Source organism: Cherax quadricarinatus, unplaced genomic scaffold, assembly GCF_038502225.1.
Source record: "Cherax quadricarinatus isolate ZL_2023a unplaced genomic scaffold, ASM3850222v1 Contig545, whole genome shotgun sequence".
Lineage (NCBI taxonomy): Eukaryota > Metazoa > Arthropoda > Malacostraca > Decapoda > Parastacidae > Cherax > Cherax quadricarinatus.
In genome coordinates, this window is record NW_027195571.1 from 52,536 (window position 1) to 76,815 (window position 24,280).

Here is a 24,280-nt window from a genome sequence, read left to right on the forward strand (position 1 = left end):
AGAGACGCCACACAGGTGGAATACAAGAGACACCACACAGGTGGAATACAAGAGACACCACACAGGTGGAATACAAGAGACACCACACAGGTGGAATACAAGAGACACCACACAGGTGGAATACAAGAGACACAGGTGGAATACAAGAGACACCACACAGGTGGAATACAAGAGACACCACACAGGTGGAATACAAGAGACACCACACAGGTGGAATACAAGAGACACCACACAGGTGGAATACAAGAGACGCCACACAGGTGGAATACAAGAGACGCCACACAGGTGGAATACAAGAGACACCACACAGGTGGAATACAAGAGACACCACACAGGTGGAATACAAGAGGCACCACACAGGTGGAATACAAGAGACACCACACAGGTGGAATACAAGAGACACCACACAGGTGGAATACAAGAGACACCACGCAGGTGGAATACAAGAGACACCACACAGGTGGAATACAAGAGGTGGAATACAAGACACCACACAGGTGGAATACAAGAGACACCACACAGGTGGAATACCACACAGGTGGAATACAAGAGACACCACACAGGTGGAATACAAGAGACACCACACAGGTGGAATACAAGAGACACCACACAGGTGGAATACAAGAGACACCACACAGGTGGAATACAAGAGACACCACACAGGTGGAATACAAGAGACACCACACAGGTGGAATACAAGAGACACCACACAGGTGGAATACAAGAGACACCACACAGGTGGAATACAAGAGACACCACACAGGTGGAATACAAGAGACACCACACAGGTGGAATACAAGAGACACCACACAGGTGGAACACAAGATACACCACACAGGTGGAACACAAGAGGCACAACACAGGTGGAATACAAGAGACACCACACAGGTGGAATACAAGAGACACCACACAGGTGGAATACAAGAGACACCACACAGGTGGAATACAAGAGACGCCACACAGGTGGAATACAAGAGACTCCACACAGGTGGAATACAAGAGACACCACACAGGTGGAATACAAGAGACACCACACAGGTGGAATACAAGAGACACCACACAGGTGGAATACAAGAGACGCCACACAGGTGGAATACAAGAGACACCACACAGGTGGAATACAAGAGACACCACACAGGTGGAATACAAGAGACACCACACAGGTGGAATACAAGAGACACCACACAGGTGGAATACAAGAGGCACCACACAGGTGGAATACAAGAGACACCACACAGGTGGAATACAAGAGGCACCACACAGGTGGAATACAAGAGACACCACACAGGTGGAACACAAGAGGCACCACACAGGTGGAATACAAGAGGCACCACACAGGTGGAATACAAGAGACGCCACACAGGTGGAATACAAGAGACGCCACACAGGTGGAATACAAGAGAGGCCACACAGGTGGAATACAAGAGAGGCCACACAGGTGGAATAACAAGAGACACCACACAGGTGGAATACAAGAGTCACCACACAGGTGGAATACAAGAGTCCCCACACAGGTGGAATACACCACACAGGTGGAATACAAGAGACACCACACAGGTGGAATACAAGAGACACCACACAGGTGGAATACAAGAGACACCACACAGGTGGAATACAAGAGACGCCACACAGGTGGAATACAAGAGACGCCACACAGGTGGAATACAAGAGACGCCACACAGGTGGAATACAAGAGACACCACACAGGTGGAATACAAGAGACACCACACAGGTGGAATACAAGAGACACCACACAGGTGGAATACAAGAGACACCACACAGGTGGAATACAAGAGACACCACACAGGTGGAATACAAGAGACACCACACAGGTGGAATACAAGAGACACCACACAGGTGGAATACAAGAGACACCACACAGGTGGAATACAAGAGACACCACACAGGTGGAATACAAGAGACACCACACAGGTGGAATACAAGAGACACCACACAGGTGGAATACAAGACACACCACACAGGTGGAATACAAGAGACACCACACAGGTGGAATACAAGACACACTACCTGGAGAGGGTTTCGGGGGTCAACGCCCCCGCGGCTCGGTCTGAGACCAGGCCCCGTGGTGGATCTGGGTATGATCAACCGGACTGTTACTGCTGGCCGCACGCAAAATGACGTGCGAACCACAACCCGGCTGGTCAGGTACCGACTTTAGGTGCCTGTACAGTGCCTTCTTGAAGACAGTCAGGGGTCTATTGGTAATCCCCCTTATGTATGCTGGGAGGCAGTTGAACAGTCTTGGGCCCCTGACACTTATTGTGTTGTCTCTCAGTGTACTCGTGGCGCCCCTGCTTTTCATTGGGGGAATGTTGCATCTCCTGCCGAGGCTTTTGCTTTTATAGGGAGTGATTTTCGTGTGCGAGTTTGGTACTAATCCCTCTAGGATTTTCCAAGTGTGTATTATCATGTATATATCTCTCTCGACTGCGTTTCAGGGAATACAAATCAAGGGACTTCAACCGTTCCCAGTAATTTAGGTGCCTTATCGTAATTAAGTGTGCCGTGAAAGTTCTTTGTACACTCTCCAGGTCAGCAATTTCGCCTGCCTTGAAGGGGGCAGTTAGTGTACAGCAGTATTCCAGCCTAGAGAGAACAAGCGATTTGAAGAGAATCATCATGGGCTTGGCGTCCCTAGTTTTGAAGGTTCTCATTATCCATCCTATCATTTTCCTAGCAGATGCGGTAGATACATTGTTGTGGTCTTTGAAGGCGAGATCCTCTGACATTATCACTCCCAGGTCCTTCACATTACTTTTTTGCTCTATTGTATGGTTAGAATTTGTCGTATACCCTGATACAGTTTTAATTTCCTCAAGTTTTCCATATCTGAGTAGTTGAAATTTCTCTTCATTGAACTTCATATTGTTTTGAGTGGCCCATTTGAAGATTTGGTTGATGTCCGCTTGGAGTCTTGCGGTGTCTTCGATGGAGGTCACTGTCATGGCAATCCGGGTGTCATCCGCAAAGGAAGACACGGAGCTATGGCTTACATCTCTGTCTATGTCAGATATGAGGATGAGGAATAGAATGGGAGCGAGTACTGTGCCTTGTGGAACAGAGCTTTTCACTGTAGCTGCCTGGGACTTTACTCTGTTTACTATTACTCTTTGTGTTCTATTTGTCAGGAAGTTATAGATCCATCTACTAACTTTTCCTGTTATTCCTTTATCACGCATTTTGTGCGCTATTACACCATGGTCACACTTGTCGGAAGCTTTTGCAAAGTCTGTGTATAATACATCTGTACCTTGTTTATCCAGGACCTGTCATAGTGATACAGTAGCTGGGACAGGCAGGAGTGACCTGCTCTAAACCCGTGATGCCCTGGGTTGTGTAACTGATGGGTATCTAGGTGGCTGATGATCTTGCTTCTTAGAACCCTTTCAAAGATTTTTATGATATGGGATGTTAGTGCTATCGGTCTGTAGTTCTTTGCAATTGCTTTACTGCCACCTTTGTAGAATGGGGTTATGTCTGTTGTTTTTAGTGAGTGAGGGATGACCCCTGTGTCCATGCTCCCTCTCCATAGAATGCTGAAGGCACGCAACAAGGGCTTCTTGCAGTTCTTGATGAACACGGAGTTCCATGAGTCTGGGCCTGGGGCAGAGTGCATGGGCATGTCATTTATTGCCTTTTCAAAGTCTTGTGGTGTTACGATAATATCAGAGATTTCTGAGATGACCAAATTTTGGGTTTCGCTCATGAAGAATTCATTTGGATTGTCGACCCTTAGTCTGGGCAGCGGCTCCCTGAACACTGAGTCGTATTGGGACTTCAATATCTCACTCATTTCTTGGCTGTCATCTGTGTATGTCCCATCCTGCCTAAGCAGGGGACCAATACTGGAAGTTGTTTTTTCCTTAGATTTGGCGTAAGAGAAGAAGTATTTTTTTTTCACTTTCCTTTATGGCTTTTAGTTCTTCCTGTGATTCTTGTCTCCTGTAAGATTCCTTCAGCTTAAGTTCGATATTTTCAATTTTACTGACCAGTGCCTCCCTTCGTATTTCAGATACATTGGCCCCTCTCAGCAGCTCCCTGACTCTTCACCTTCGTCTGTATAGGGAGCGTCTCTTTTTCTAGTTTACATCTTCTCTTTCTTTTTCTTAACGGAATATGTCTTGAGCAGGTCTCAAGAACTACAGAGTTCATTTTTTCTAGGCAAATGTTCGGATTCGTGTTGTTTAGGATATCTTCCCAGCTTGTTTTATTTAGGACATGGTTGACTTAATCTGTATTGTATGCTTTAGTTATTAAAATTGAATTTTGTGAAGAGACCTTCATGACTGATCACATTTTGCTGGTCAGGAGCCCTGTGCATACATGTCTGTACCTCTATTATGTTGTGATCTGAGTGTATTGTCTTTGATACGGTTATATTACGTATCAGATCGTCGTTGTTAGTGAAGATGAGGTCCAGCGTATTTTCTAGTCTTGTAGGCTCTAATATTTGCTGGTTTAAGGTGAATTTGGTGCAGAGATTTAATAGTTCGTGTGTGTGTGAATTTTCATCTGAGCTGCCTCCTGGGGTGATCTCTGCTAAAACATTGTTTGCTATACTCCTCCATTTTAGGTGTCTCAAGTTGAAATCTCCTAGTAGTAAGATGTTTGGGGCAGGAGTTGGGAGATTTTCCAGACAGTGGTCAATTTTCAAAAGCTGCTCCTGGAATTGCTGGGAAGTTGCATCTGGAGGCTTGTATACCACCACAATGACAAGGTTTTGGTTTTCAATCTTTACCGCCAAAACTTCAACTACATCATTTGAGGTGTTTAGTAGTTCTGAGCAAATGAGCGACTCTGTGGCGTACAGGCCAGCCCCTCTCCCCCTTGTTGCTTGTTTAGTCTGTCGCATCTGAATAGGTTATAACCTCGGATCCATATTTTGTTGTTATAATGATCTTTTATATGGGTCCCTGTGAATCCTGCAAACATTGCATTTGACTCCGTGAGCAGTCCCTCGTTGTAAGGAATTTTGTTGTTTTTTTACGGCTTTAGACCCTGTATGTTTGCAAAGACAAATGTCATTATATTGGTGGAATTTAATAGATTAGTTGAGTATCATAGTACCATCTATGTGCTTTATATAGAAGCTCCCTAGGCCTGTGACTGTATGACGTCACGGGGGTACAGCTTGAGTCAGGGTGAGACGCGCTGCCTCGTTCTTACTTGGTGTATAGACATCCAGGCAGTAACAGGGCAGGCTGGGCCCATCCCTTCCTTACCACAGTCTGACAATATATATAGTGTTACCATCCAACAAGGTGTTTACTTTCAACCCTCTTATCTCCTTATCGAACCCCCCACGACAAATTGGTGACAGCGGAGGGCCTGTAATTCTGAGGATTACAGCGATTTCTGGAGATAAATTTCTACTGAGCCGGTCACCATCTTGTGACGCTAGGCCTGCCGACCTAAGCTCGACCTACCTCAAGCCAGCTACTCCCGCAAGTGTCTACCAGCCTCTACAATATTCACTGGTCAGTCTCATTGTATTAGTATTTATCTGCTTATTTACATCACTCCCAAGGGGTTGACCCGAGTTTGCAAAATAAGCCAGTAGACAGTCTGTGGTGAGGGAGTCACTCAGCCTAGCTTACTCCATCCAGCCTTTGCCTGCCAAGCCAGCTTTCCACCCCTGCTGTGCTCATCGTTAGAAGTTATCGAACCATTCTGTGTGAAGGGTTAAGATAAGCCAAGCCAGCCAATAACTAACCCAGGTGACTAACCCAGTACTCAAGCAAGCCACGTGGGTACAGTCTTCATCGCTTTGTGCTTCAAGCTCCAAGCCATTCTGAGTGCTTTTTCATCCCAGTGGTGTTGTGGTATTTCGTGGGTTTGTTTTAAGCCAGCCGGCTTAGTGTTTTCGCGCCAGTGAGGGTGTCCCCAGTGAGGCTTATGCCGTTCATCCCATAGGCCCAGTTACCACGTGGTCTCGCCACCGCGGCCTCAGCCCTGCCTCAGCCCACTCACCAAACCATTACCACTGTTTTTGTAGCACCATATTTTAAGGACCACATAGGGGGTCAACAGCTAGAGTGTGTCTTGTCATCGGCGTCATCGTTAAAAGCCTCCTGTGTGAGTCTATCATGGATGTAAGCGCAATTCTACGATCACGTGTGCAGAGGACAGTAGCCAGCCACGAGACGACATAACCATCCTCCACCACCATCTACCACCATCTACCTCATTCTTCACCAACGTTGCTAGAGTGATAATATTTTTCATAGAGACATTTGCGAGTGTTGAGACATTTCTTTTTTGTGTTTCCAGTGATTCCTTAGTGACATTCAGTAACTCTTCATTAGACTCAGTGTTTATTATATACTGTTTGCAATATTTTTTTTCTCTTCTTAATTCAGTGTTAATTTTCGTGCATAATTTCATGTCTGTTGTGTTGTGCTTCTTTTTTTTTATACTTGAAGTAAGTACCTTAGTGTTTTTTCTTTGTTGTGTGCAACATATAAGCAGTATAGAACTTGTGTTTACACTTCAGAATCACCTTGTGTTCACAGTATTCCAGTGAAGTAATTCAGTAATTTATTACCTTGTATTCTGCATCACAACTCAGTGTTGTCTATTATATTTTCCTCCCAGCATTTGTGTATTCTTGCCAGTTTATTTCATTTTTCTCTGTGTGTTGAGCATTTTTTGCATTAATTCCTTTCATTTAGCCAGTGTCTAATTTGTCTTATTTCCACAGACAATAGTGCCATTGTTTTGTTCAAGCAAGACAATAATTTTTTCCAAATTTTTCACACATCAAGTTTCATAGCAAGAAAATTCTAGTATTGTGTTTATATTGATGTGTTGTGTTCTGCATCACTGTAAGTGTTCAAACCTTTTGTTCTGTGTTTTTGCACCTATTATTTTTCATGTTTCATTGAACAAATTCACTCTTAGTGCAATTTTTAAGTTGTTCATTTAAAGTAAATTGTTCTTTGTTTGTTCAGTAAGTGTTGCTTAAGCTGCAATTAAGAGTTAAAGTGTTCACTCAGTTCATTCCTTGATATATTTTTTTTCTTGTAAACTGTATTTTCTTGTGTGTGTAATTTTTTTTATTATTGCACATTGACTCATTTTGCAATAATTCTTGTGCAAACATTGTGTTACCATTTAAAATTCTTCTTTCAGAAATTTTATGTAGTGTTGTGCAGTACTTTTGATTAGCAATTGTTATTTGCAATATTGCTACAGTATATTTCAGTGCAGTTTCATATGCTCTTTTCAGTGCATAATATTTTATTCTTTGTGTGCCATTTTATTTTATTTTTAGTGAATTGTTTTCCCAGTTTGTTTTAATTTTGCACAAGCTTTATTGAGTCCATTTTAACATTTTTGATTGATTCATCATTTTATTGTTGAATTTCCCTATTGCATTGAGAGTAAAGACAACTCACTGTGCCATTCATTCAATTTTAAAGTAAAGTTGAGCAAATTAGATTTGAGTAAAGTACAAGTTCTCTTGATTTTCAAAGTGTTGTTTATTCAGTTGAGTATTTTCTTGTGTGAGTTTCCTTGCTTACAGTGTGACCTGTCAATTTTTAATTACTTATGCAGAATAGTTAAGCATTTTCTTCCCATTTAAGTTCACTGTGTTGTGTGTTCCTCAGTTACATTTTCTTTTGTTTCTCTAAATTCTTGTTTTACATTTTGCAAACATGTCTCAAGTCTTCTCAAGCGATGCCTCAGCAAATGCTGCTAGTACAACCATTAATGCATCAGTTCACAATTCGAGTAATCCTTTATCAAATAATAGACACACTCAGACTTCTAGCCTGCGCAATTTCAGTCGTGATCCTTATGATGCTATGCCATTGTTCAATGGTAATCCTGACAACCTAGAAGGTTGGTTTACTGCTGTTCGAGCCAGAGCTGATGCTTCAGTTGATGGCCTTCCATCTGAGAGTTGTTTAATCAGTATCGGAAAGGAGAGTCTAGCCCGTTCTCCAGCCGCCTCACATGTGTTGAACTTGATTCGTATGAAAGACTTTAAAGATCTAACCAGGTGCCAAGATTATGAACAGTTAATCCGTAACTATCTTGAACAGGTGCGAGAAACCGATCCTTTTGTCGTTCTCAAAGAATTAGTGTGTACAGCTCCGAGACCAGAGGAGTCATTAGATGAATTTGCCCTTCGCCTAAATAACCTAATGTCCTCATTCGTTAAAGCAGGTCAAACTTCCAAGTACCTCAGAGACAATGATAAACCAGCCCTTGAAGGGTTTGCTAAATTAGCAGCATTCGGAGTTATCAAACAACTAATGCCACCGGCATCAATGTATGTGTACAATTCTAGTCCTCTAAATGCTGCAGTGGGACCGCCCGCAGCTCTCATCCATGCACGAAATTTGTGTCCCGAGGGAACCTTTCCTTAACGTAAGTCTACGCCAAACACTTTGTCTACTCCTGTACTTTCTCTAGTTTTGTGCTACTACCAAAACTCCCAATCTAAATCACTCGTGATCATCATCCAAAGCTAGTGTTAAGAGTCATCATTCCTGTAGCACCCGTAGCATGTATAGTACCTATAGTCAAAGAACTTGCTACAATTGTGGTTTCCGTGGCCATATTGCAATTAATTGTCCTGATAGTCACCCTAAGAGGCGTCGTACTGATGATGAGTACCAGTCAGATCTTCCCTACTGTACTTATCATAGAATACATGGACATGACACATCTGAGTGCAATGCTCTCTACAACCTTCAATACTCTAGATCTTTCTGTGGCCGTTCCAACCGCAGAGCCAGGAGGGGAAACAGAGTCGTGGTTCTCAAACTAACCAGAACCAGGCTCATTCTTCCAATTCGGGGGAATCCGAGCACCCCAGTCTACTTGTCCAGTCGTGACAGTAGGTGATAATGAGTACACCATCCCAGTTCAAAATTCCTATGAAGCCTTAGCCAGTCTTGAGAATGACAACCTCGCTGTTGATGCTGCTTCACACGTCTCTGACGTAGAGGAATTTGGGGATGAAGTAGAAAATGCCTTCTCCGATGATAACCCACCCTTCTGTTTGCATATAACTCCAAACAAACCGATAGGTCCTTTAGTACAAGCTTCTATCCATAATGCGCCCGTTCATGTGTTCATGGACTCTGGTGCACAAGTTAATATCATCAGGTCTAGCTTGTTTAAAGAGAAGCAGTTACGCTGTGTCCTCCTCGTTGAACCAACTACTGTAACCTCCCTTAGTGGAGTAGCTGGTTCCCTTCTGCGTGTCCGAGGTCAGACTTCACTCACCTTTACTATCCAAGGTAGAGACTTCACTGCTGCTTTTCTTGTTGTCAACCAGATTACTTTCCCTGGTGACCTTCTACTGGGATTTGCTTCCATGCGAGACTTACGCATTGTGCTCGACCCTTACCGATGGCATGCCCAAATTGACGACTTGATCGTTCCATTTTGGGGTTACCAGCTTGGATCAGAAATCTGCCATACTGCCGCAGAGTACGATGTACGGATTAAGTCCTTACAAGTTAGTTACAAGCCAATGCATTTTCCAGTAGCGTACCCAAGTGGTCAGGAACTAGTAACTCTGTCACTCCCATCTGTGTTCCACCTACACCTTCAGATATGCAAGATAGTGTATTGTCTCAAGTGTCCGAGGATGCTCAGACTGCCTTGAGTGCTCAGCCTATCCCTGCAATGTCTGCTAGTCCAAGTAGTAGTTTCTCCACAGGGGACGCCTTGTCGGAAAATGATTACTTGAAACTAGTAATGCCATCTCTTGTTGATGTCACATGCCGTCTGCAGAAAGACGTCTCTGTTGCGGCTAGTGCTCTCACTAGAGTGTCTGTTGTTGTTCCTAATGTTCCAGATGGTGATAACGTCCTAGTTGACAGTGATTCCTGCAAGGTCAAGGGTTTATTTGTTGAACCTTCCTTACACGTTGTAAGAGACAGTAAGATCCATTTATTCCTTGCTAACACTTCGGGTCACAGTGTTCGTCTCAGAGCAAATACCAATCTCGTTGACCTGGTTCACTATCCTTACCCTGTTCAAGTACAGGATGACGTGCCACCTGACCAGTGGGTCGGTGTTATTTCAACAGGGGAGACCTCATCCACTCCACTGGATCAATCCATTCCACCGGTTGAGGAGAAAGACTTAGCTCCCACTGACTTCCCAGACGAAGTCAAGCGTTTGTTGACGCAGTTGAACAAACGTCGTAAAGCCATTGCCTTACCAGGTGAGAGATGGGTATAACGAACTTATTGTCCCATCGTATTCCACTTGAACCTGGTACTAGACCTATCTATATACCTGCGTACAGAATGCCTCATTCCCAAGTTGCTGTCGCAGAAGAATTGATCAATCAAATGCTCGATAATGGAGTTATTGCACCAAGTAATTCACCCTGGAATGCGCCCTTGATCCTAGTGCCTAAGAAGGACGGCACTTGGCGCCCGGTGATTGACTTTAGGAAGTTAAATGCGAAACCTATTCCAGATCATTTCCCACTTCCTGTACTTGGTGATCTTTTACGCAACATTGGAGATAACAAAGTCTTCTCAACCCTGGACTTGTTACAAGGGTTTTGGCAAGTCCCTCTTCACGAGGACAGCCAAGAGTTAACCGCATTCTCTACTCCCACAGGTCATTATCACTTCCTTCAAATGGCTTTTGGATTACGATCCTCTCCTATCACATTCTCTAGACTCATGACCAATATCTTTAGAGGTCTTATAGGTAAAGCACTTATGGTGTACTTAGATGACGTAATCGTCATGTCCGAAGATGTGGATACACACCTGAAAAGACTTGATATAGTACTTGGTAAGCTTGAAGAAGCCAATTTAAAGATCAAACTGTCTAAATGTCAATTTTTCAGATCAGAAATTAAGTTTCTTGGTCACGTAGTCACTCCTAGAGGGGTTACGACTGATCAAAGTAAAGTAACGGCAGTACTAAATTTTCCATCCCCCAAAACTGCTGATGCTGTAAGATCCTTTGTGGGTCTAGCAGGTTTCTACAGATCTTTCATTGCTAATTTTTCTTCAATAGCAGCTCCTCTAACTGAATTGCTTAAGAAAGATGCTCCTTTCGTTTGGACCTTCCGTCAAGAAAGAGCATTCCAGACACTAAAAGAAAAGCTAACGTCTGCTCCCATTTTGAAATTCCCAGATTTTTCTAAGCCCTTCTATCTGACAACTGATGCTAGTTCAATTGGCATAGGTGCCGTACTAGCTCAGAAGACTGATGGCAAGTACAACGCAGTTGCATTTGCTAGCCGAGTCCTTACGAAGGCTGAACGTAATTATACAGTAACGGAGCAAGAAGCTTTAGCAATAGTATGGTCTTTAAAGCACTTCCGAGACATTATTTACCAGTACCCTGTTCATGTCTTGACAGACCATGCACCACTGATACCTTTATTCCAGAACAAACAACCTACTGGAAGGTTAGCCAGATGGACCTTGACTATCCAAGAGTTCAATCCCACTTTTGAACATTTACCTGGCAAGTCAAATGTAGTCGCAGATGCTTTATCGCGACACGTTAGTGTAGTTACTGCAGATCCTCCATTTACTGCCGAGGATGTAAAGAATGCCCAAAGAACAGATCCCATGTGGTCTGGTGTGATTCGATTCCTGCTCCAGGAAGATCTTATTCTGACTGTGAAGCCACCAGCACCCATTAGTGACTTTGTAATGAGCCAAGAATTACTGTATCGAACAGCCGAGTTGGGTACTCCAAGTAGAAGAGTGTACCAGTTAGTAATTCCACAGTCACTAGTGAATGTAGCTCTACAGCTAGTTCACGATGCACCAGGTGTTGCACACCCTGGTATGGATCGTTCTGTGAAACAAGCCAGAATGAAGTACTTTTGGCCACGTATGGCAACTGACATTTCAGAGTATGTTAAGAAATGTAGTGTTTGTATGCAACATAAAGGAAATGTCAATGGTCCTAATCCAATCCAAGTGTACCCAACCACTAGCGAACCGTGGGAAAGAGTTGCCCTTGATTTGTTAACCAATTTTAAATGTTCCCTCCAAGGCAACAAACATCTGTGTGTTATGGTAGACCATTTCACCAGATATTGTGAGTTAGTTCCTATTGCAGATAAGACTGCAGAGACAGTAGCTAAAGCGTTTAAAGAACGCATTATCTGCAGGCATACCACCCCTAAGTCCTTAGTAACAGATAATGGAGGTGAATTCTGTAATGAGATTCTTGAAAATTTGTGTACTTTGTACAAGATCTCTAAATCCACCATTGTTCCTCATCATCCTGCCAGCAATGGGTTAGCTGAACGAACCAATAAGAAAGTACTTGATGTCTTGAGAGCCACTATCAACCCCAATAGTGAAACTTGGGATGAAGTTATACCAGATGTTCAATGTGCCATAAATTCTGCTTACAATGCTTCCATAGGTGATACTCCACATTATGCATTGTATGGTGTAGACAAGCGTTTACCCTATGAGTTGATATATTCCACTCCGAAACCCAATTACAACCCTGATGATTTCGTAGCAACTCGTACCAGCTTAGCTCAGAGTGTTTTTAGCAGAATCCGTGAAACACTTCATAAATCAACAGCAGAATTTACTAGAGTAACTAATAGCCGTGCTAAGCCATCAAAAGTTAAAGTAGGTTCAAGAGTAATGCTGACAAATTTCAACAAAACATCCGAAATGCCTAAGCTCGATCAAAAGTTTGTTGGCCCTTATCGAGTTGTAGAACATATCTCTGGCAATAAGTATAAGGTTAGAGAAATTAGTACTGGTAAGTACAAAGAATCGCATTTAGATCATATGAAATTAGTATGCGATGTTGATGATATTGCTACCCAGACTAATGTGACAGATGCTGAAAATCCTCTTGACTCTGTACCCTCTACCTCAAATACTCAGTCAGATATTCAACCTGAATGTCGTTACTCCTTGCGTACTCGACAAGTAATGAGAAACCCACAAGTATCTTTTGTAGATACTCGTTCAGATCTCCCTCAGTCAAGGCATGTGTTAGCCATTGCAGAGGAATTCGATCCTCCCAGAGATGATAACCATTCTGCATATGTAAACCTCACCCTCGCAGAATTGGGTTTAAATGTACATAGTCTGTATAATTAGATGTCCGAGATGAAGGAAATTGTCAACTGTGTGTTTTGTTATTAACTGATCAGTTTTTCAGAATTTTTTTTTTTCGTGTTCACGTTCCCTCCGTATTCTGAGAATTTGACAGTAATGATCTGAGTGCACCAGATGCCTTTGCTGTTAATTTCACCTTGTATATATATATATTTATTCTTCCTCAGAATCCGTAGAGTGCATGAATACAGATCGATCGATCAATTCCATCCATATTGTACAATGATTTGTTCTTATAGTTTGTAATGCATTACGTTAAAAATTACGTTAACACCCAATGAAACTCATTACGTTAAGTGATTACGTTAACACCCATTACGTAAAACTCATTTTGTTAACATCCATTATGATACCATCCATTAGTTCTAAGTTATATATGAATTTGTTATTGTATAGAATCAGCCCAGAACCACCTGCCTGTTCAGCCTATAGCATAGTAGTGTATGTCGAGACGACATACGTAACATGACCGAGCTGTCAGCATAGTTGCTGATCCCCTTATGTGTGTTATATAGATTAGCTGAGTATCATAGTACCATCCATGTGCTTTATATAGAAGATCCCTTAGGCCTGTGACTGTATGACGTCACGGGATACAGCTTGAGCAGTGAGACGAGCTGCCTCGCTCTCACTCGGTGGACATCCAGGCATAGCAGGCTGGGCTCATCCTTTCCATCCAGGCAGTAACACGGCAGGCCTCTCCCCTGGTTGAAACGACAGGCTGCATGCTATCTCCCGCACCTCTCCACTGGCTAGAAACGACAGGCTGCATGCTATCTTCCACGCATCTCCCCTGGCTAGAAGCGAGAGGCTGCATGCTATCTCCTGCACCTCTCCACTGGCTAGAAACGACAGGCTGCATGCTATCTTCCACGCATCTCCCCTGGCTAGAAGCGAGAGGCTGCGTGCTATCTCCCGCACCTCTCCACTGGCTAGAAACGACAGGCTGCATGCTATCTTCCACGCATCTCCCCTGGCTAGAAGCGAGAGGCTGCATGCTATCTCCCGCACCTCTCCACTGGCTAGAAACGACAGGCTGCATGCTATCTTCCACACCTCTCTCCTGGCTAGAAGCGAGAGGCTGCATGTTATCTTCCACACCTATCCACCTGGCTAGATGGGACACTCTGCATGCTATCTTGCACACCCTTTACCCTGGCTAGAAACGACAGACTGCATGCTACCTTCCACATCTCCCTCCTAGCTAGAAGCGAGAGGCTGCATGCTATCTTTCCCTCCTCTCTACTTGCTAGAAGCGACAGTTTGCATGTTATCTACCACACATCTCTCCTGGATAGAAGCAACACTCTGCATGCTATCTTCCCCACCTCTCTCCTCTCTAGAAGCAACAGTCTGCATGCTATCTTCTGCACCTCCTTCGTAGATAGAAGCGACAGGCTGCATGCTATCTTCCCCTCCTCTCTCCTGGCTAGAAGCGACAGTCTGCGTGCTATCTTCCACACCTTCGTAGATAGAAGCGACAGTCTGCATGATATCTTCCACACCTCTCTCCTGGCTAGAAGGGAAAGACTGCATGCTATCTTCGACCCCTCTGCCCTGGATAGAAGCGACAGAATGCATGCAATCTTCCACACCTCTCTCCTGTATAGGAACGACACTCTGCATGCTATCTTCCCCACCTCTCTCCTGTCTATAAGCGACAGTCTGCATGCTATCTTCTACACATTTCCCCTAGTTAGAAGCGACAGTCTGCATGCTACCTTCTACACCTCTCCCCTGGCAAGAAGCAACAGTCTGCATGCTGTCTTCCACACCTCTCTCCTGGCTAGAACCGACAGTCTGCATGCTATCTTCCAACCCTCTTCCCTGAATAAAAGCGACAGTCTGCATGCTGTCTTCCACACCTCTCTCCTGCCTAGAAGCGACAGTCTGCATGCTATCTTCCACACTTCTCTCCTGGCTAGAACCGACAGTTTGTATGATAGCTTATGCACCTCTACCCTGGCTAGAAGCGATAGGTGGCATGCTATCTTCCACATCTTTTCCCTGGCTAGAAGCGACAGGCTGCATGCTATCTTCAAGAACTCTCCTCTGGTTAGAAGCGACACTTTGCATGCGGTCTTCCACACCTCTCCCCTGACTAGAGGCTACAGTCTGCATGCCATCTTCCACACTTCTCTCGTGGTTAGAAGCGACAGCCTGCATGCTACCATTAAGAACTCTCTCCTGGCTAGAAGCGAGAGGTTGCATGCTATCTTCCACACCTCTTTTCTAGTTAGAAGCGACAGTCAGCGTGCTATATTCCAAACCTCTCCCCTGGCTACAAGAAAGAGAGGCTGGATACTATCTTTCACACCTCTCTCCTGGCTAGAAGCGACAGCCTGCATGCTACCTTCAACACCTTTCCCCTGGTTAGAAGCGACAGTCTGCATGTTATCTTCCAATTCTCTGCACTGGCTTGAAACGACAGGCTTCATGATATCTTCCACACCTCTCTCCTGGCTAGAAGCGACAGGTTGCAAGCTCTCTTCCACACCTCTCTCCTACCTAAAAGCAACAGGCTCCATGCTTAATTCCACACCTCTACCCTGGCTAGAAACGACAGTCTGCATGCTATTTTCCAAACCTCCTTCCTAGCTAGACGCGAGAGGCTGCATGCTACTTTCCCCTCCTCTCTCCTGGTTGAAACGACACTCTGCATGCTATCTTCCACACCACTCTCCCTTTTAGAAGCTACAGTCTGCATGATATCTTCCACCACACCACTCTCCATTTTAGAAGCGACAGTCTGCATGATATCTTCCACACCTCTCTCCTGTCTAGAAGCGACAATCTGCATGCTATCTTCTACACTTCTCTCCTGGCTTGAAGCGACAGTTTGCATGCTATATTCCCCTCCTCTCTCCTCGCTAGAAGCGACAGTCTGCATGTTATCTTCCACACCTCTCTCCTGTCTAGAAGCAACAGACTGCATACTATCTTCTGCACCTCTCCTCTGGCTAGAAGCGACAATCTGCATGCTATCTTCCACACTTCTCTCCTGGCTAGAATCGACAGTCTCCATGCTATCTTCCACACCTCTCTGCTGGCTAGAAGCGAGAGTCTGCATTATGTCTTCCACACCTCTCTCCTGGCTAGAAACGACAAGCTACATGCTGTCTTCCACTCTCCTGGCTAGAAGCGAGAGGCTGCATGCTATCTTCCCCTCGTCTCTCCTGGCTAGAAGTGACACTCTGCATGCTATCTTCCACCCCTCTCCTCTGGCTAGAAGCGGCAGTCTGCATGCTATCTTCTGCACCTCTCCTCTGGCTAGAAACGGCAGGCTGTATGTTATCTTCCACACTTCTCTCATGGCTAGAAGCGAGAGTCAGCATGCTATTTTCCACACCTCTCTCCTTGCTAGAAGCGACAGGCTGCATGCTATATTCCACACCTCTCCCCTGGGTAAAAGCAACAGTCTGCATGCTAAATTCGACACCTTCCCTGGCTAGAAACGACAGTCTGCATTCTATCTTCCACACCCCCTTCCAGTTGGAAGCGAGAGGCTGCATGCTATCTTCCCCTCCTCTCTCCTGGCTAGAAGCGATAGTCTGCATGCTATCTTCCACACATCTCTCCTGGATAGAAACGACACTCTGCATACTATCTTCCCCACCTCTCTCCTGTCTAGAAGCGACACACTGCATGCTATCTTCTGCACCTCTCCCCTGGCTAGAAGCGACAGTCTGCATGTTATCTTCCATACCTCTACCCTGGCTAGAAACGACAGGCTGCATGCTGTCTTCTACACCACTTTCCTGGCTAGAAGCGACAGCCTGCATGCTATCTTCCACACATCTCTCCTGGATAGAAGCGACACTCTGCATGCCATCTTCCCCACCTCTCTCCTGTCTAGAAGCAACAGACTGCACGCTATCTTCTGCACCTCTCCCCTGCCTAGAAGCGACAGTCTGCATGCTATCTTCCAAACCTCTACCCTGGATAGAAGCGAGAGGCTGCATGCTATCTTCCACACCTCTTCCCAGGTTAGAAGCGACAGTCTGCATGCTATCTTCCACATCACTTCCCTGGTTAGAAGCGACAGGAGGCATGCTATCTTCAACATCTCTTCGCTGGTTCGAAGCGACAGTCTGCATACCATCTTCTACACTTCTCTCGTGGCTAGAAGCGACATCTTGCATGCTACCTTCCATACCACTCTCCTGGCTAGAAGCGACAGGTGGCATGCTATCTTCCACACGTCTTTCACACTTTTCTCGTGGCTAGAAGCGACATCTTGCATGATATCTTCCACACCTCTCTCCTGGCTAAAAGCGACATGTGGTGTGCTAACTTCCACACCTTTCCCCTGGCTAAAAGCGACAGGCTGCATGCTATCTTTCACACCTCTTCCCTGGTTAGAAGCGACACTCTGTATGCGGTATTCCACACCTGCCCCCTGGCTAGAGGCATTAGTATGCATGCCATCTTCCACTCTTCTCTCGTGGCTAGAAGCGACAGCCTGCATGATATCTTCCACACCCCTCTCCTGGCTAAAAGCGAGAGGTTGCATGCTTCCTTCCACACCTCTCCCCTGGTTAGAAGCGACAGTCTGCGTGCTATATTCCAAATCTATACCCTGGCTAGAAGCGAGAGGCTGGATACTATCTTCCACACCTCTCTCCTGGCTAGAAGCTACAGCCTACATGCTGTCTTCTACTCCTCTCCCCTGATTAGAAGCGACTGTCTGCATGCTATGTTCCAGACCTCTGCACTGGCTTGGAACGACAGGCTGCATGCTATCTTCCACACCTATTCCCTGGCTAGAAGCGACAGTCTGCAAGCTATCTTCCAAACCTCTACCCTGGATAGAAGCGAGAGGCTGCATTGTGTCTTCCACATCTCTCCCCAGGTTAGAAGCGAGAGTCTGCATGCCATCTTCCACACTTCTCTCGTGGCTAGAAGCGACAGCCTGCGTGCAATCTTCCACACCTCTCTCCGGGCTAGAAGCGACAGGTGGCATGCTATCTTCATCATCTCTCCCCTGGCTAGAAGCAACAGGCTGCATGCTATCTTCCACACGTCTTCGCTGATTAGAAGCGACAGTCTGCATGCCATCTTCCACACTTCTCCACTGGCTAGAGGCGACAGTCTGCATACCATCTTCCACACTTCTCTCGTGGCTAGAAGCGACAGCCTGCCTGCTACCTTTCATACCACTCTCCTGGCTAGAAGCGACAGGTGGCATGCTATCTTCCACACGTCTTCCACACTTCTCTCGTAGTTAGAAGCAACAGCCTGCATGATATCTTCCACACCTCTCTCGTGGCTAAAAGCGACAGGTGGTATGCTATCTTCCACACCTTTCCCCTAGCTAGAGGCGACAGGCTGCATGCTGTCTTTCACACCCCTTTCCTGGTTAGTAGCGAGAGGTTGCATGCTACCTTCCATACCTCTCCCCTGGTTAGAAGCGACAGTCTGCATGCTGTATTTCAAATCTTTCCCCTTGCTAGAAGCTGGAGGCTGGATACTATCTTCCACACCTCTCTCCTGGCTAGAAGCGACAGCCTGCATGCTAAGTTCAACGCCTTTCCCCTGGTTTGAAGCGACAGTCTGCATGCTATCTTCCACACCTCTCTTCTAGCTAGAAGCGACAGTCTACATGCTATCTTCCACACCGTTCGTCTTGCTTAAGCAAATATAATTTACTGTTGAAGGTTTTCTACAGTTGTACATTATCTAGATGTTCGTCCAGTTGACATATACATCAGACTCATCAAACACATGAGTCCCATGTATATGAAGGAATTTACTGTAGTTTGAACTTTGCAAATAATCCTCTGATTACTAGTCTTGTGCTGTTGGCACTGGAGTTCTTTATAAGGGTTATGGACGTGCTAAGAATTTCCTCTCATCTATTTGTTTTAAATCGTTATTTCGAACAGAAAAAAAGAGAAGAGAGAGAGAGGAGGGAGAGGGAGAGAGAGAGAGAGAGAGAGAGAGAGAGAGAGAGAGAGAGAGAGAGAAAGACTGACTCTCACGACCTTGGTGGTGTTCTAACAATAATATGTAATATTTTATTCTCGCCAGATCTCCTGCAACAACACTCCAGCCATAATACTTATAGTACGTCAACTCAGGGACGTAAACATTAACATAATTCTCCTTTATGTTATGCATATGTTTCTGGCTGGACAAATTCTGTTTCAGGTTAGTCACAACTATTAATGAGTGAATCGGGTACAGAAAACAACTAAATTCTGATAAATCTACTTCCTATATGCAAGTCTAGCATGTAGGAAGTCCAGACTTACATGCACAGGAGTCCTGATCAGCAAAATGCATACAGCTATGAGGGCACCTTTACCAAATTCAACTTCAACAACAAGAACATCATCTGGGATCAGGTAAACTTTGCTCTAAATGAAACCTGATGGGAGGATATCTTAAATTACATAAACCCTAACCAATGCCTTGAAAAGATCAACCTCCTGGTAGCTGAAGTATGTTCAATGTATATTCCTATAAGAAAAAGGAAAAGAAGAAGTAAAGTGGCGAGAGAGAGACGCTCCCTCTACAGGAGAAGACGAAGAATCACTGAGCTCCTCAAGAATGCCAGATTATCTGATACACTTAAGGAAGTGCTAACCAGGGAAGTGGAAAATATTGAGCTAAAGTTACTGCAAGAAACCCCTCTCACGGGCCCTATATATGCTATCGAGAAGGAGCTTAGACACAGGCGAGATTCCACAATCACTTTAAACAACAGATATAGCCCCACTCCATAGCGGTGGCAGCAAAGCAGTAGCTAAGAACTAGAGACCAATAGCTTTAACGTTCAATATCATAAAAATCTTTGAAAGAGTTCTAAGAAGCAGGATAGCAAACCACCTGGACTCCCAAAAATTGCACAACGCAGGGCAACATGGTTTCAGAGCAGGTCGCTCCTGCCTTTCGCAACTGCTAGACCACTATGATATGGTCCTAGATGCACTGGAAAACAAACAGAATGCAGATGTAGTATACACAGATTTTGCAAAAGCCTTTGACAAGTGCGATCACGGTGTAACAGCACACAAAATGCGTGCTAAAGGGATAACTGGCAAAGTAGGCAGATGGATCTTCAACTTTCTAACCAATCGCACACAGAGAGTAGTGGTAAACAGAGTTAAATCAGATGCTGCCATAGTGAAGAGCTCTGTCCCACAAGGCACAGTACTCGCTCCTATCCTGTTCCTTATTCTCATATCAGACATAGACAGAGATGTAAACCACAGCACTGTATCATCTTTTGCAGATGATACTAGGATCTGCATGAGAGTGTCATCCATTGAGGACACGGCGAAGCTCCAAGAAGATATAAACCAAGTTTTCTAATGGGCAACAGAGAACAATATGATGTTCAATGAAGACAAATTCTAACTACTCCGTTATGGAAAACTGGAGGAAATAATAACTAGGACTGAGTATACTACAAACTCTAATCACACAGTAGAGCGGAAAAGTAATGTGAAGGACCTGGGTGTGGTAATGTCCGAAGACCTCACCTTCAAGGACCACAACAATGCCACTATCACATCTGCTAGGAAACTGATAGGATGGATACTGAGAACATTCAAGACAAGAGATGCTAAGACAATGATGATCCTTTTTAAATCACTTGTTCTCTCTAGGCTGGAATACTGCTGTATATTAACATCCCCATTCAAGGCAAATGAAATTGCGGTTCTAGAGAATGTACAGAGAACCTTTACTACTGGGAACGCCTGGAAGCACTTGACTTGTACTCGCTGGAGCACAGGCGAGAGAGAGATATATCATAATCTACACCTGGAAGATTCTGGAGGGACTGGTCCCTAATATGCGGACAGAAATCACTCCATACGAAAACAAAAGACTTGGCAGGCGATGCAACATACCCCCAGTGAAAAGTAGGAGCGTCACTGGTACACTTAGAGAAAACGCAACAAGTGTCCGGGGCCCAAGACTGTTCAACAGCTTCACACCAGTAATAAGGAGCATTACCAGTAGACCCCAGGTTGTCTTCAAGAGGGAGCTGGACAGATACCTAAAGTCGGTGCCGGATCAGCTGGGCTGTGGCTTGTACGTTGGATTGCGTGCGGCCAGAAGTAACAGCCTCACTGATCAGGCCCTGATCCACCGGGAGGCCTGGTCATGAACCGAGCTGCGGGAGCGTTGATCCCCGGAATACCTTCCAGGTAGACTCCAGGTATGGATAGCAAGTGAAGATCACAATGAACAGGAAGCTACTTACCAGATCCAAGTCCTCAGGCAGCTCTGGTATAAGTCTGTGGTCGGGCTGAGGCACAGGTGGGGTTACAACCTTGGGAACAGGCTGAGGTACAGGCTGAGGTACAGGCTGAGGTACAGGCTGAGGTACAGGCAGGGGTACATGCTGAGGTACAGGCAGGGGCACACGTTGAGGCCTTGTATGATGTACTGGCTTGAATGCAAGGCGGGTGAAATCACGGTTAGCAAATCCATTAGAATTTTTATCTGGGAAGATGATGGGAGTGTGGTCTGTGCCGGGTCTGACATTAACCCCTGGCACCACAGACCTGGGTCTCTGCTCTCGTGGCTCAGCCGCTTCGTCTAAGTGGAACAAGGTCACAACAACCACAAGACACACCAGCTTCATGCTGTAAGCAAAAAATGCACTTGTCAGGGGATGGAGTGGCGACGGAGTGAACATTACTCACCACTCTCATGCACACTATTTCTAACTTTACATGTAGAAATAATCTTCCTACTTTACCGAAAACAAAAGATGAACGTTGCAGATCAAGCCTTTACTGGGACAAAAATTATTTTTGTGTAGAGCTTTATCAATCTATAATTCTATAAATTAAATCTTTGGATCTTACTAAAGCCACTATGGTGTCCTTAGCACCAGACTTCCTTACTATTAACTATAAAATAATAATTATTGGATATTACTCTCTTTATATCATTTGTAATAAATTTAATAGGCTGGCGCATGACACAATACTAGCTGCTAAATGAAGCTAAGTGAACATAGATATGGTCTCATATCAAAACCTTAAGATTATCTTGCTAGTAAAAATAACAAGAGACCAAAGCGACTAAATAAATCAAGGGTAACACTACAAACTTCTCCATCTTCACGCAGTAATCTCAAGCGACTTGGACTCAGAATCAACACAAGAACAACTGAACAAATGACTCCAGAAAAACTAGTACCTTAGATCTACATTTATAATATCCTGTAAAGATCTGGCGGCAGCGGCAGCAGCGACTTCCAAGCTCCGTACTTTTCTCCAACTACCAGAGCTACCAATGCTCCTATGATGACCTAGTTACAAGCAAAACTGCACTACCCAACGTAGCACCCAGAATGACCAAAGATTACCAACAGTGAAACCTACAAATCGAAAATAATAGAGATCAAAGGAAGACTGCACACAAACCGAAAGCAACACCCCGCTGCCAGCCGAACAACGTAACCCTAAGCTTTGTATACTACAACTTCTTCTTAACTACAACAATTCCTGTAGTATTATGAGGCGCAATCTAAGAGGAAACAGCACCAAGGCCAGCAAGAAAACACCGAAAAATCAACTATTCAACAAGTGTAGCCAGGAGGACGCCGGCTCAGCAACCACCCCACTCACCACCACTCAAGGCGACACCACAACAATAACAACAAACATGGCTGCCACCAGCCCATCCTCCCCTCTCTTCCCCGGATTCAACCTACCAAGTAGTCTCTCAGGTATGACCAACGATCCAGATACCCTAAAGACATGCATCTCCAACTTAGCTATTGAAAATATGAATCTTCGAGAGACGCTAACAAAACAAGACACCAGGATGACACAACTCGAGAACAAAATCCTCAGTCTTGAACAAAAGTTAACAACACCAGGAATGACTAACTGTGACAAGACCATCCAAACAGTCATAGATAGCCATACCCAACAAATAATATCTCTTAATACAAAGGTTGAAGAAGCAGTAAAAGAATGGAAGAACAACTTAGATAACCAGTTCAGTGACTACTTTGCTCTCCAAGAAGATAAAACTGAACAAGATAAACTATCGGACGCAGTAATAGTTAACAGTCCACTTTTTCCCAGTGATATGAACCAAACAAACAGTAAAGAAATTACTCTGCAGATCATAAAGGACCAAACAAGTGTTATTGTACCAGAGTCTGAAATAAAAGAAGCCAGGTTACTAGGATCCCATGGTAGAAAAAGTGTTATGCTTAGATTCCACTCACATGACAGGAAAAAAGACTTAATTATTGCATCTATTAAAGTAAAGAAAGAGGTATACATAAACGAGTGTCTTACCAAAAAACGTCAGAACCTCCTGTATAGAGTCAGAAAACTTAAGCGGGAGAATAACGACACAATACACCAATGCTTCACACGGGATGGGAAAATTCTTGTTAGGAAAACAAATGTAGGTCAACTGTACACAATCACGAACGAGAATGATCTATCACGATTTCTCAGGGATACTAATCTTACAGAGAATAACTAAACAATGTCCAACTTAAAAGCCTACGTAGTGTAGTGTATGTTTTGCTCCATTATTGTTCAAATTTCATTGTGCAATCTCTTAGTAATTAAATAATCAACTACCTCATTTTGTGATTTTACTAGTAAGCATAAGTCACCTTATGTGATTTTGTTATTTACTATTGTTCGCTTAAACATTAGCTGAATTGATACTTTCTCTGTCCATATTACTACCTCATATTTTTTTAAATACTATCAATTGATATTACTTACTAAAATTAATAATTATCATTTTTACTAAAATTTCAATTTACTCTTAACATTTTTGACATTTAATAACCATTACTTGTCTAATTACCTTTACCTGTTTTAATACCACATTTACTATCTTAGATTACTCTTAATTACCTTGTACTGCCATATAACCTCAAGTATAACTACCAGTGCAATATTGAATGAAATAAACATTACTTTTTCACTTTTTTGTAATCATTATTACTTACTAAAATTTTATTAAACACCATATTTACTACCAGTCAATTTTACTTTTGTACATTAAACATTATCTTATACTTCCCATAACATTTTGTTGCCAAATTTTCAAGTTTGTATATTCAACCCCAACCTTTATATTATCCTTTGTACCTGTGTACCTGGGTACCTGTCTACCATCTTACTATCATATTATAACCAAGACATTACCATTGTTATTTT

The 24,280-nt window shown here is 44.1% G+C and overlaps 1 protein-coding gene across 1 annotated transcript in view; it reads right to left on the reverse strand.

Moving 5' to 3' along the window:
* LOC128691334 (uncharacterized) overlaps positions 1-24,280 on the reverse strand; it is a 95,349-nt gene that overhangs the window by 18,409 nt on the left and 52,660 nt on the right. The window contains exon 2 of the mRNA XM_070080507.1: positions 21,334-21,718. Within this exon, the coding sequence (XP_069936608.1) occupies positions 21,334-21,717 (384 nt within the window). The 5' untranslated portion in view covers position 21,718. The remainder of the gene's footprint in view (positions 1-21,333; positions 21,719-24,280) is intronic.